General features: G+C 35.3%; 4 protein-coding genes across 4 annotated transcripts; 1 reads left to right on the top strand and 3 right to left on the bottom strand.

Moving 5' to 3' along the window:
* Positions 1-5,517: 5,517 nt before the first annotated feature.
* LOC106338947 (anthocyanidin 3-O-glucoside 2'''-O-xylosyltransferase-like) lies at positions 5,518-6,285 on the bottom strand. Its single transcript, XM_013777805.1, has one exon. It carries the CDS (start codon positions 6,283-6,285, stop codon positions 5,518-5,520), a length of 768 nt encoding a protein of 255 aa, XP_013633259.1.
* Positions 6,282-6,848, bottom strand: LOC106338946 (anthocyanidin 3-O-glucoside 2'''-O-xylosyltransferase-like). Its single transcript, XM_013777804.1, has one exon. It carries the CDS (start codon positions 6,846-6,848, stop codon positions 6,282-6,284), a length of 567 nt encoding a protein of 188 aa, XP_013633258.1.
* A 2,640-nt stretch (positions 6,849-9,488) lies between these two features.
* On the top strand, positions 9,489-10,133 carry LOC106341070. Its single transcript, XM_013779884.1, has one exon. The coding sequence runs from the start codon at positions 9,489-9,491 to the stop codon at positions 10,131-10,133; it is 645 nt and encodes a 214-aa protein (XP_013635338.1).
* An 821-nt stretch (positions 10,134-10,954) lies between these two features.
* On the bottom strand, positions 10,955-11,960 carry LOC106338945 (anthocyanidin 3-O-glucoside 2'''-O-xylosyltransferase-like). The gene is made up of 2 exons (XM_013777803.1): positions 11,874-11,960; positions 10,955-11,422 (listed from the first exon to the last, which is right to left on the bottom strand). Exons 1-2 carry the CDS (start codon positions 11,958-11,960, stop codon positions 10,955-10,957), a joined length of 555 nt encoding a protein of 184 aa, XP_013633257.1.
* Positions 11,961-14,402: the final 2,442 nt, after the last annotated feature.

Genomic DNA, 14,402 nt, shown 5'->3' with positions numbered 1-14,402 from the left:
GTCACTCAAAACACATCTCCATTTCTCATGATTCTTCCTCACTTTCTCACCAACCTCACTACCTTCACCCCTCACAGTCTTCACGGCATCCTCCAAGCTCTGCCGCAAAAACCACCCATTCTCTCCCCTCTCAACCTCCACCGCCACCTTCATCTCCTCTGCCATCAGCCTCGCGTTCAATATCTGTTCACCGTGCTGCGGAACCAAAACCATCTGGCAATCACTCATCAAAGACTCCCACATCGAACCAAACCCACAATGGCTAACGAAACACCCCACTGAAGGATGGTCCAATATCATCGGTTGCTGAACCCAACCTCCGTACACAACGCCACGTCCACGAACCCTCTCTTGGAACCCTTCAGGCAGCTCTATTTTCTACCGGACATCAGGCTTTCTTAGCAGCAGTACTTGCCGAAGTTGAACCTAAATCTACAAAGAAGCCATGCGAGACCGAGTTTGGCGAAAGGCGATGGTTGACGAAGTTGACGCTTTCGAAATTAACAATACATTCAGCATTGTTGATTTACCAGAAGAAAAGGAAGCACTTGGTAATCAATGGGTTTACAAGATAAAATATCGGGCTGATGGAACTGTTGAACGTCACAAAGATCGCTTGGTAGTTCTCGGTAATCATCAAGTTGAAGGAGAAGACTACACAGAGACATTTGCTCCTGTGGTTAAGATGACAACAGTTCGTTGCTTGCTGAAAATAGTAGCTGCCAACAATTGGGAAGTGCATCAGTTGGATGTGCACAACACATTTCTTCACGGTGATCTCGATGAAGAAGCTTATATGAAGTTACCTTTGGGTTTTCGACATTCAGACCCAAACATGGTATGCCGACTTCACAAGTCTTTGTATGGTCTTAAACAGGCCCCCCGATGTTGGTTCGTGAAGCTTACTACTTCACTGCTTGGTTATGGTTTTAAGCAGTCTTACTCAGATTACTCTCTTTTCACATACACCTGTGATGCTATCAAGATGAGAGTACTTGTGTACGTAGATGATTTGTTGATTTGTGGTAATGATTCCGCTGCATTGTCATCTTTCAAAGAATACTTGGGACAATGTTTTCATATGAAAGACCTCGGGAAACTGAAATATTTTCGTGGTCTCGAGGTGGCATGCAATGGTGAAGGAATTTTCTTGTCCCAGAGAAAGTATACTTTGGAGATCATTGCTGAGTCTGGTCTTCTCGGTTCCAAACCAGTTCATTTTCCAATGGTGCAGAATCTTGATCTCGCTAAAGATGCAAGCCCTTTCTTAGCCTATCCGGCTCGATATCGTCGTTTGATTGGGCATCTTATTTACCTTCTCCTTACGCGACCTGATCTGTCATACTCGGTCCACATTCTCTCGCAGTTCATGCACACACCTCGTGAAGGTAATTGGGAAGCAGCTTTGCGGGTTGTGCATTTTTTGAAAGCCACGGTTGGTCAAGGTATCTTATTTCGGTCAGATACTGACTTGTCTGTTACAGCTTATTGTGATTCTGATTGGGGAGCATGTTCCTTGACTCGTCGCTCGTTAAGTTCTTATGTTATGTTTCTTGGTGGATCACCAATATCTTGGAAAACCAAGAAACAAAATACCGTCTCTAGATCTTCGGCAGAGGCAGAATATAGATCAATGCGAAAGGCACTTGATGAGATTTTGTGGTTGAGACAGATCTTAAAGGAGCTCGGTTTTCCTCATCAAACATCTGTCCGTCTGTTATGTGACAGGCAAGCGGCCATACATATCGTAGCTAATCCCGTGTTTCATGAAAGAACAAAGCATGTGGAATCTGATTGTCATGCTGTCCGAGATGCAGTTCTAGATGGTACCATTGCAACAATTCATGTTAAAACCGATGACCAAATCGTAGATTTGCTTACTAAAGCACTTGGTAGACAACAATTTGAGCGTTTAGTGTCCAAGTTGAGCCTTCCGAATCTTCACGCTCCAACTTGAGGGGGAGTATTGGGCCTCGTATTAATTTGCATTGTTGGGCCTCGTATTGTTTTGTCTCATACAAAACTTGGTCACGAAGTTTTATGTCTTCTTCTTCCTCTGTATAAATGTTCTTGTTGTATCACTATCAAGACACACAGAAATATATAACAAAACACATTTTCTCTTTTGATAGTAACGATGAACACACAATTCAACATCACGAAACCTAATTCAAACATTCAATTAACTTTTTAAAGAAAGTGAAAAAAAAAATTATTTCAAGAAAGTAAAATTTACGTTCAAAGTACATGAATACACCATCCTTTCGGCGCCAAGGCTTCCTCTGCCTAACGATGACAGCTGGAAGAACCTTCTTCCTCAGATCAGGCTTAGCCTTCTTGACTGTAGCCATCACCATGTCCCGACGCAAGCTGAAGGCAATCGGTTGAGGCGACCCTTGATCCCCTTCACGGAAATGATTTAAAGGTTCTTAGCACCTGTGTTGTCGGCACAGTTCACCGTCGCCGCAATGGGAAGGCCCAGCGACATCCTGAACTTGTTTCCAGACGTACCTCCACGTCCTAATCACGAGTTCAAAAAATACCAAAACCCGATTAAAGCAATGTATAAGCGCAAGGAAAAATTCAACGACGAAAAAAAGAGAGTATGAACCTTGCTTCGATATTTTTGACGGCTTGAGCTGAGACTTGGTGTAGGAAAATTAGGGTTTGCGTCTCTATATAGCGTTATCAACACCGGTGCGCCGCTCTGGCGCAAGTTATCAAGCTCCGAATTTGAAGCGATATCCTTCAGCGCACCACCCATCTTCGAAGATCTACCATTGCTAGAGAACGAAAGGTGAGAGAATTCGTGTGTTTCAGTCGAAGGAGAGAGAGACAATACCTGTTCGGTCCAATGTGTGACTGCCACATAAGGGACTCTTACCATCTCTAAAAAACCCAAAATAAGCACTGGTTCTTCATTAATTTGGGTTTTTTCATTTTTTTTTTTATTTTTGGGTAAAGACCCATGTAAGAACCCCTTGATGAAAGTGGTCTTATGCTCCAGATGAGGTTGTAAAAATTCTTTTATTTTTAATATTTCTTGAGCCTTTTAGGATCAAATTTCCTGTTGGGGGCCACGCATGCTTCACTAGTAGATTCCACATCATTAACTAGAAGCATTATCTGACAACACTTCAAACATACTAAGAATTTTAAATCAGAAGCTCTCTAGGATTTAACTTATTGCTGTAGATGTACTTCAAATCCTCATATGATATTCTCAGAGTTTCAACGCAACATAAATAAAAATATGACATCTCAACAAAGAAAGCAATGATATTAGGATCGAGTAACGAAAGAACATATTAAGTTTTGATATCAAAAGGAGACTGAATGTGATAGAGGTCCCAATCAAGTCCTTGCAGTTTTAAACACAAGATTGCAAGTATGTTGGCCTGCCTTTATTCTTTGGCTGTTGTATAAAGGATTTTTATTAATTAAACCTCTCAAGTAAAGTAAAGATAAATTGTAAATAAACCCTTCAACTAAAATTTTGTCAAAAAAAATCTTCAACATTAATTTTGTTAACGTTTGTCACCCTCCGTCACGGTATTTTAGACGGAGGGTGACATACATTAACGGAATTCAAGTTTATGGTTTCTTTCTTTGAACTTTTAGTTGAATGGTTATTTTGCAATTCATCTTTAGTTGAGAGGTTTTATTACTAAATGTTAATAAATATTTTAAAATCTTTATTATCACTAATGCATTATTTAAAACTCTTACAATCGATTTATAAGTCTTTAAAAATAATTTATAAATTCTTATACATTACTTTATCAATTTTATAAATGATTTATAAAATTCTATAAATATTTTAATACTTTTATAAATTATTAATAATATTTAATAATGATTTTATAAGATTAAAGATATGGTTGTTCGCCATAATACAAAAACATAAAGTAAATAAATAAAACAAGAAAATTAAATCAAAGATATTGTTTTATTTATTAATATGGTAGAAAAATAATGTATTGGTTCAGAAATCAAAGAGAAGAAAAATAATCCTTTATTATTTTCCAAAAACAGGAAAAAGGAACAATTTAAAGTCCAAAAATCGTGTAAAAAAGAAAGATGGATGGCACCATAATTCAACATTCCTTCTTAAAGTATGGCGCCGGCCTTCTTCTCCTTTTACACGATTTCTGGACTTTAGGTCATGCTTTCTTTCTGCTTCCGAAAAAATAATGCACAATTATTTCTCTTCTCTTTGATTTTTGAACTAATATATTATACTACTACCATATTAATCAATAAAGCAATATCTTTAATTTATTTTTCTTGTTTTATTTATTTACTTCATGTTTTTATAGTATGGCGAACAACTATATCCTTAATCTTATAAAATCATTTGTAAAAGTATTAAAATATTTATAAAGCTTTGTAAATCGATTATAAAATTGATAAAGTAATGTATACGAATTTATAAATTATTTTTAAAGGCTTACAAATCTATTGTAAGAGTTTTAAATAATGCATAAATGATAATAAAGATTTTAAAACATTTAATGTCATTTAGTAATAAAACCCTTCAACTAAAAATGGATCGCAAAATAATCCTTCAACTAAAATTCGACGAAAGAAACCCTCAACTTTAGTTCCGTTAATGTTTGTCACCCTCCGTCTAAAGTACCGTGACAGAGGGTGACATATGTTAACGGAATTAAAATTGAAGATTTTTTCATCAAATTTTTAGTTGACGGGTTTATTTACGATTCATCTTTAGTTGAGGAGTTTCATTGCTAAATACCATGGATTCCTTTCGGCAAGAAAAAAAAAGAAGAAGTGGATATGGTGCTTTTGAACAAAAGGTCTAGCATTCTTCCCAAACGTCGCACCCTGCCTTCTCGCTGTTAGACTTTGTGCTTCTATTTTTTTGTTGCTAAATAAGACTTTGTGCTTTTCATACTAAAAAGTGGTTTGGTACAAAGCAAAATGGACATAGGTGAGGTTTCAACACCACATATTATGATTCAGATCAAAATCAAACCCAAAGGTTTAATATCAATATAAAGGTCCAATCAAACTTTGTAATTTAGAACACAAGATTGCCATTAGCAGACTAAAGCGTGCCTTTATTCTTGGATCTCCTCGTTAGATAGAAAAACGATACAAGAATTTGAAATCATTTATTCTTACAAGCAAGGTAAAGTGGAAATGGAGCTCCAAACCACAAGAAAAATCATTATGCATTACTAATGAATAACTGAAAGTGGAAATATAACGATAATAACAATTATACAATTGTCCATTGATTAAATTCTGTGATTTGTTTTTCTTAAAAGCTAATCCTCGGTTTTTATTTAAAATTCAAAATAATTTGTTGATAATTTCCATACAGGGAAATACAATATAGATTTATCAGCTTCTGGAAGAAATTCCCTAATCAGCTAATTTTATGAGAATTTCAAAAGAAATAAAACATGTTTTACAAAAATATCTTAAACCATGGCTAAAACTCAAACATAACCAAATTAAACCGAACTAAGTGGAAAGAATAAAAATGATCATTCATGACTTCACAAGATCAGTTAAGTTCTGTTCAAACTTGCTGATATAACCATCAGCAAACCCAGAGTCACTCAAAACACATCTCCATTTCTCATGATTCTTCCTCACTTTCTCACCAACCTCACTACCTTCACCCCTCACAGTCTTCACGGCATCCTCCAAGCTCTGCCGCAAAAACCACCCATTCTCTCCCCTCTCAACCTCCACCGCCACCTTCATCTCCTCTGCCATCAGCCTCGCGTTCAATATCTGTTCACCATGCTGCGGCACCAAAACCATCTGGCAATCACTCATCAAAGACTCCCACATCGAACCAAACCCACAATGGCTAGCGAAACACCCCACTGAGGGATGGTCCAATATCATCGGTTGCTGAACCCAACCTCCGTACACAACGCCACGTCCACGAACCCTCTCTTGGACCCCTTCAGGCAGCGCTTCCTCCACCGTTGACACACCTGAAGGCGGCTTTATCGCGACCAGAAACGGTAAACAGGTTGCTTCAAGCCCTAAACAGAGTTCTTGAAATTGATCGATCTTATCTACAACGGGTTGGCTACCGAAAGCGCAGAACACAACAGAACCAGGCTTGAATTTGGCTAACCAATCAGCCCATCGGGGCTCTAAAGAAGTCTTATTAGGTTCGTCTACGGGGAGTACCGGTTCGGTTAGATAAACCGGTCTGTTGTATTGGCTCCCGATGTAATCGCAGAATTTGCCTTCCGTCTCACGGCAAGTTCTTATAGCGATCGCATCGCAGTTTCTCATCGCAGTAACTTTCCCATCGAAGAAAGAACCAATGCCCTCGTGTCTCCTCCATACGAAGCTTTTGCTTCGTGCACAAGCAAGACGACTTTTGAAGACGGGTAACCTAGTGGCGGTTTAGCTAACTCCTCCGCTGACATTTCCTTCCCATCAATGCGCTCCGCAGCAGGGACAAGAGTTAGGACTATTGACGCAGCGCTGAAGGTATTGTAGCAAACAGTTTTAGCACCAACCGGTTTAGCGATTTCAGGTATCCAGTCAGCGGAATCGTAGAAAACCAAATCCGGTTTGTTTGTACGCAGAATTGTCTCTTCCTCGGGCCGGGTTTGATTCATTGCAACCACAAGCAAATGGGTCAAGAAAAATGGTACGTCGGAGTTGGTCTCAGCACCGGGAGGGAGCCCTTTGACATGAGGAATTGAGATGGTGTGGTCCGTGTGGAAAGTGATGAGATTTGGGTAGAGGTTAAGAGGTTTGACCTGGTCTAGAGCTTTCTTGGGGAGCAAGAAAACGATCTCGTGCCCTTTTTCTGCAAGCTTGTTGGAGAGGTGAAGAAAAGCAGTCATGTGACCAAATGCTAACCAACCACGGATACATTACAATGCTCATGCTTAACGATCCATGGGATCCAAAATCGCCCACTGATTTGTTTTTCTCTCCTAGCTTTTTGGTACCTTTTTGAACTTTCTTTTACTATATAAAAAAAATACTTTTTCTCCTATGTGTTTGCGTGTTTTCGGTGTAAATAAATACACGACCCAAGGATTGGCGGGTCCCTCCTGGTGGTGGCTGATAGCCGATTAAGAACATGATTACTCTAAGTTCTTAGAGCGGGGTTATTAGCGGAATATAAGAACCAGTTTCTTAATTTTTAACTAAAAAAGTTAAGAATTGGTTCTTAAATAAGAGCACCATTAACCCTAGCACCCCATTTGGGGTGCTTAATTTTTTGTTTTTTTTGTTTTTTCTCTGATTTAAAAAAAAAAATTAAAAACGAACCAATCGCGGGCCGCCACGTGTCAGTGGGGCCCGCGAAAATGGGCTAACCCTGACGCTTAATTAGACAGAAGAAGCACAGGTGTTTAATTTTTGTGTGGGTCTCACCTACTATTATATTAATTTTTTGCTAAGCTCCCCCTCTAAGCACCCCCAATAATACTGCTCTAAGAACCCCCAATAATCATGCTCAAAGTGACTCGGCAAATATAGCTGTCGGGTAAGTGGTAAGTGCAAACACGAGGTGGTGTCGGGTCGGGAAACGAAAAGACAAGACCGGACTTGATGTGTTGTACCTTGGGCTTTCAAGATTCAGCCCATTTTAATTAATGGCCTTATTTTTTTCTTACGTCGACTACATAATATTTTAGGGGCTGTTATTTGTTTGTGATTTTAAAATAATTTTGATGATTTTTAAAACTAAACAGTATTTTGAAATTAAAAAGTACATATCATTTAACCACGGGCAATTCTCTCAAATAGTCATTTTTTAATTTTTGTCACAAAAATAGCTTTCAAAAAAGAAAATCACCAAAATAGCCCTTTTATTTTAATTTTTTTATTATTTCTTTTATTTTTTCCTAAATTTGAAACCATATCTCCAAAACCCTAACTCTTATCTCTAAACCCTAAGTCTAGATTAGTTAACCCTAGCGTAAAACTGCATTTTACCCTTTAATAAAATTTATTTTGGTCATTTTCTTCATTGAGCATTATTTTTGTGACAAAAACATAAAAATGGCTATCTTAAAAAATTTCTCTTTAATTACTTTAAAAAATAAGGCTAAAGAGTTTTGTAGAATATTAGATTTTTAACCGAAGATAACTATAAACTTCTACAAAGCTTATCTTTTCTTTTGTCAACCTACAGAGTTTAAATATTTTATAATATGATTATTTGTGTTTGTTATTATCCTTCCATATTATGTTTCTTCCTATGCCTCTCTCTCTCTCGGTGGTGGAGCAAGAAAAAAGTTTTACGCAGAGAAATGTAATATTTCAATTTAAATTCATAAAGGGCATGTAAAAAATTTTACCATTAAATCATAGAATTCTCAAATAAAAAAAATAAATAAAAATGATTTGAATATGGCTTAGTGGGCATCTGCCACCCTTACTCCTTCTCTCTCGGCCACTGGTTGATCTTCTTCTTTTGGCTTTTGATCAACATTTTTGTCCACTTTCCATTAGTCTTTTACCGTTTCATCTACAGTTAGATTTGAGTCTTTCTACCATCTTCAAGCCAAACTTATTTTTTCCTCTATAATTCTAACTGAAATAGTATAATTCTATTATACAATAAGTTTTGTTCTAATGGTTGATTCAACAATAGAAAAATAGAAGAATATCATTTTTTCATTCATTTTTGTAGTGAAAAAGTGTTATCTTTCTATATTCTCCTCTATAATAGATATAATAGAGTAAATCTATTATAAAGTCAATTATTGGAGCGAAACTTACTTTATAATAGAGTTACACTATTTTAGTAGAAATTATAAAAGAAGAAAAATAGATTTGGGTTGAACATACCCTTAATTGGCATCTTAGTTGGGTCACAAAATTTACGATGCACTAGTGATAGAGTAGAAACCGTTATATATTTGGGCATCATGATACTTTTACAATGTCTTTTGTTAGCAGCAATTACATTTTTTTAACTATAATGAATACATGATCAATATGTAATACTTTGATAAACATGTTCCAAATCAATAAACTAATAACAACAAACTTTAATCATTACTCTCAATTTTTTTGAACAACCCAATACTTTTGTTGATTTTGTAAAATGATGATTCCAATAACTTAAATTGTTATAAACTTTTAACTACTTATTGCAAGTTCATAAACTAATAACAAAAGATTTTGACATAATTTTGAAGTGTCTTTTAATTGAAGAACACTAGAATCATTATAAAATCTAAATCTATATAACCCTTTATAAATACACAATAACAGTTTTGAAATTATTAAATGCCTACAACTTGTATTATTGTAAGTTTTTTGCTGCAACGAGTTATTGTAGTGTAAAACGTACATGTGTTAATTCGATGTTGTTACGTTTTGACTCTCAAACTGTAACCCTCAGACTCAATTTAGCTTACTCATTCGTAGGTTACTCTATAAATTGTTTGCTTCTTTAGATATCTTAAAACATTCTAGTTAAGAAACTATTTTCTCCACAAAAAAACATAAAAACAGTAGACACCATGGAAGGTAGGATCCAAGCTCTAGTATCAATGATTCTGATCGTGACACTATGTGCCACTATACTATTGCAGCCGGGCTTGGCCGAGGTGCAAGTAACACCTCAATTTACTTCCTTTCCTGGCTCCCCTATAGATCTCACAAAATGTTGGTCATCTCTCTTCAGTGCTGAAGATTGTGTAATTGACATCTACAAGTTTTCTGTAACCGGTAAGTTTGGTATTAACCAGGCGTGTTGCAAGGCGTTTATGGATATGGATGATAAGTGTTGGCCAAAAATGTTTCCGTTCAATCCATTCTTTCGTCCTCTTCTCAAGAATAGTTGCTCTCGTATCAACGGAGTTGTTCTCACACACACCACACCTCATCAAGTCCCTACCATTCCTGGGGTTTCTCATCCCGGTTCTCCAGTCGATCTCACAAAATGTTGGTCATCACTTACCAGTGTTCAAGGTTGTGTAACTGAAATCTACAAATCAGTGTTCACGGGAAAGTTTGATAATGTTGGACCAATGTGTTGTAAGGCAGCTTCGGCTGTGGATGCGAAATGCTGGCCACATATGTTTCCACTAAATACATTCTTCCCTCGTCCTCTCAAAGAAAGTTGTTCTCGCATCATCAATGAAGCAGAACCTACGCACAAATGAAGTCAGTAACAGAATAAATCATGGGAAATGCTTTGGGTTTAGTTACTTACAGCTTGTACTTCATACTTTCAATAGTTTATGTATTCCAATGAAATTATCTATTTTAAAAGAACTAATTCAAAAACTATATTGTCAAAAACTCAAACCATATATCATCACATTCTGATCTATCAGTCTTAGATCTTCCTTCCACCAAGACTAAGGCTAACTCGAGCTGTATGCTTACAGAACCTATCATGTTCAAGTAAAATCGTGCCAATAGCCATATAAATGATGTGGGATACTTTATACCAATAACAAATGTTAGAAGTATTTTTTTTTTTTGGAAATTTTATGTTTACCACTTTCATGGTACCACTTTTCATCTTTACTACCACTAAAAAGACATTTTCAAAAATATATTCTTCATTAAGTGACAAAAGACTCTTATACCCTTGTTATCTCTATATATAATAAATCGTTATTTAAATAAAAAAAATAATAATAAAAAACGAAAAAAAATAATTTTTTTTTTATGTTTTCAAATTATACATTTTCAAATTCAAACTTTTTCATATATTTCTTTTTTTGAACTTTTTTCGATTTTTTTTTTATGTTTTTCAAAATTTCTTTTCGAAATCGAAAATTATGTTTGAAAATATTTTTAAAATTTTATTTTTTATTTTTTTAGTATTTATTTATATATTTATTAGAATCCTAAATTTCACATTTCAAAAACCCTAATACTCCTCAACTCTATACCCTAAGTCTAGATTAGTTAACCCTGAGAAATTTGCCTTCCCTCTCACGGCAAGTTTTTATAGCGATCGCATCGCAGTTTCTCATCGCAGTAACTTTCCCATCGAAGAAAGAACCAATGCCATCGTGTCTCCTCCATACGAAGCTTTTGCTTCGTGCACAAGCAAGACGACTTTTGAAGAAGGGTAACCTAGTGGCGGTTTAGCTAACTCCTCCGCTGACATTTCCTTCCCATCAATGATCTCTCGCTCCGCAGCAGGGACAAGAGTTAGGGCTATTGACGCAGCGCTGAAGGTATTGTAGCAAACAATTTTAGCACTGACCGGTTTAGCGATTTCAGGTATCCAATCAGCGGAATTGTAGAAAACCAAATCCTGTTTGTTTGTACGCAGAATTTTCTCTTCCTCGGGCCGGGTTTGGTTCATTGCAACCGCACGCAAATGGGTCAAGAAAAATGGTACGTCGGAGTTGGTCTCGGCACTGGGAGGGAGCCCTTTGACATGAGGAATTGAGATGGTGCGGACAGAGCCGGTCTTGAAGAATTGGGGGCCCTAATCTAATTTTTTTTACAACAAGTTTATTTATATTCAAAGTTTTAGCAGAAAATTTTTTATTTATATTCCCTTTATATTTTTTCATAAATTTTACTAAAAAATATTTTATATTATAACCATAGTAAAGATTTTCCTTAAGAAAAATAATTTACAAAGAAAATTATGTCGACAAAGAAAAAAAATCTATTAACAATAGGTTTAGTTTCTTAAAATGTATTCGTGTACGTGAGTTTACAAAGAAAATTATTTCTCATGACTGATAACAGAGTTATTTTCTTCTGTAATGTTAGTTTAGTTTACAAAAAAATAACTCAGTTACACAAATATTTTTTGAAAATGGGGGCCTCTTAGGGTGGAGGCCCCATTCAAATGTTTCACTTCACTCCCCACAAGCTCGGCTCTGGGTGTGGAAAGTGATGAGATTTGGGTAGAGGTTAAGAGGTTTGACCTGGTCTAGAGCTTTCTTGGGGAGCAAGAAAACGATCTCGTGCCCTTTTTCTGCAAGCTTGTTGGAGAGGTGAAGAAAAGCAGTCATGTGACCAAATGCTAACCAACCACGGATACATTACAATGCTCATGCTTAACGATCCATCGGATCCAAAATCGCCCACTGATTTGTTTTTCTCTCCTAGCTTTTTGGTACCTTTTTGAACTTTCTTTTACTATATAAAAAAAACTTTTTCTCCTATGTGTTTGCGTGTTTTCGGTGTAAATAAATCCACGAACCAAGGATTGGCGGGTCCCTCCTGGTGGTGGCTGATAGCCTATTAAAACTCTTATTTAAGAACCGGTTCTTAACTTTTTAAATTAAAAATTAAGAGACGGATTCTTATATTCCGCTAATAACCCCACCCTAAGAGCACCATTAACCCTAGCACCCTATTTGGGGTGCTTAATTTTTTTTAAATTTTTTTTGGTTTTTTCTCTGATTTAAAAAAAAATTAAAAATCAACCGATCGCGGACCGCCACGTGTCAGTGGGACCCGCTAAACAGGGCTAACCCCGGCGCTTAATTAGGCAGAAGAAGTACAAGTGCTTAATTTTTGTGTGGTCCCACCCACTATTATATTAATTTTTTGCTAAACTCCTCACTCTAAGCACCCCCATTAATACTGCTCTAAAAAACCCCAATAATCATGCTTAAAATGACTCGGCAAGTATAGCTGCCGGTTAAGTGGTAAGTGCAAACACGAGGTGGTGTCGTGTCAGCAAACGAAAAAACAATACCGGACTTGATGTGTTGTGCCTTGGGCTTTCAAGATTCAGCCCATTTTAATTAATGGCCCTATTTTTATCTTACGTCGATTACATAATATTTTATGGCCTGTTATTTGTTTGTGATTTTAAAATAATTTTGATGATTTTTAAAACTAAACAGTATTTTTAAATTAAAAAGTACTGATCATTTAATCACAGGTTATTCTCTCAAATAGTCATTTTTAAGTTTTTTCACAAAAATAGCTTTCAAGAAAGAAAATGACCAAAATATCCCTTTTATTTTAATTTTTTAAAAATTTGAAACCATATCCCCACAACCCTAACTCGTATTTCTAAACCCTAAGTCTAAATTAGTTAACCCTAGCGTAAAACTGCAATTTCCCCTTTAATCAAATTTATTTTGGTCATTTTCTTCATTGAGCACTATTTTTGTGACAAAAACATAAAAATGGCTATCTTAGAAAATTTATCTTTAATTACTTAAAAATAAGGCTAAAGAGTTTTGTAGAATATTAGATTTTTAACTGAAGATAACTATAAACTTCTACAAATCTTATCTTTTCTTTTGTCAACCTACAGAGTTTAAATATTTTATAATATGATTATTTGTGTTTGTTATTATCCTTTCCATATTCTGTTTCTTCCTATGCCTCTCTCTCTCTCGGTGGTGGAGCAAGAAAAAAGTTTTACGCGGGGAAATGTAATATTTCAATTTAAATTCATAAGGGGCATGTAAAAAATTTTACCATTAAATCATAAAATTCTCAAATAAAAAATATAAATAAAAATGATTTGAATATTCCATTGCGGGCATCTGCCACCCCTACTCCTTCTCTCTCGGCCACTGGTTGATCTTCTTCTTTTGGCTTTTGATCAACATTTTTGTCCACTTTCCAGTGGTCTTCTACCGTTTCATCTATAGTTAGATTTGAGTCTTTCTACCATCTTCAAGCCAAACTTATTTTTTCCTCTATAATTCTAACTGAAATAGTATAATTCTATTATAGAATAAGTTTTGTTCTAATGGTTGATTCTACAATAGAAAAATAGAAGAATATCATATTTTCATTCATTTTTGTAGTGAAAAAGTGATATCTTTCTATATTCTCCTCTATAATAGATATAATAGAGTAAATCTATTATAAAGTCAATTATTGGAGCGAAACTTACTTTATAATAGAGTTACACTATTTTAGTAGAAATTATAAAAGAAGAAAAATAGATTTGGGTTGAACATACCCTTAATTGGCATCTTAGTTGGGTCACAAAATTTACGATGCACTAGTGATAGAGTAGAAACCGTTATATATTTGGGCATCATGATACTTTTTCAATGTATTTTGTTAGCAGCAATTACATTTTTTTAACTATAATGAATACATGATCAATATGTAATACTTTGATAAACATGTTCCAAATCAATAAACTAATAACAACAAACTTTAATCATTACTCTCAATTTTTTTGAACAACCCAATACTTTTGTTGATTTTGTAAAATGATGATTCCAATAACTTAAATTGTTATAAACTTTTAACTACTTATTGCAAGTTCATAAACTAATAACAAAAGATTTTGACATAATTTTGAGGTGTCTTTTAATTGAAGAACACTAGAATCATTATAAAATCTAAATCTATATAACCCTTTATAAATACACAATAACAGTTTTGAAATTATTAAATGCCTACAACTTGTATTATTGTAAGTTTTTTGCTGCAACGAGTTATTGTAGTGTAAAACGTACATGTGTTAATTC

The sequence above is a fragment of the Brassica oleracea genome, chromosome C4 (assembly GCF_000695525.1).
Source record: "Brassica oleracea var. oleracea cultivar TO1000 chromosome C4, BOL, whole genome shotgun sequence".
Taxonomy (NCBI): Eukaryota; Viridiplantae; Streptophyta; class Magnoliopsida; order Brassicales; family Brassicaceae; genus Brassica; species Brassica oleracea.
The sequence above is the reverse complement of the archived record's forward strand: the minus strand, read 5'-3'. Positions and strand labels throughout refer to the sequence as shown.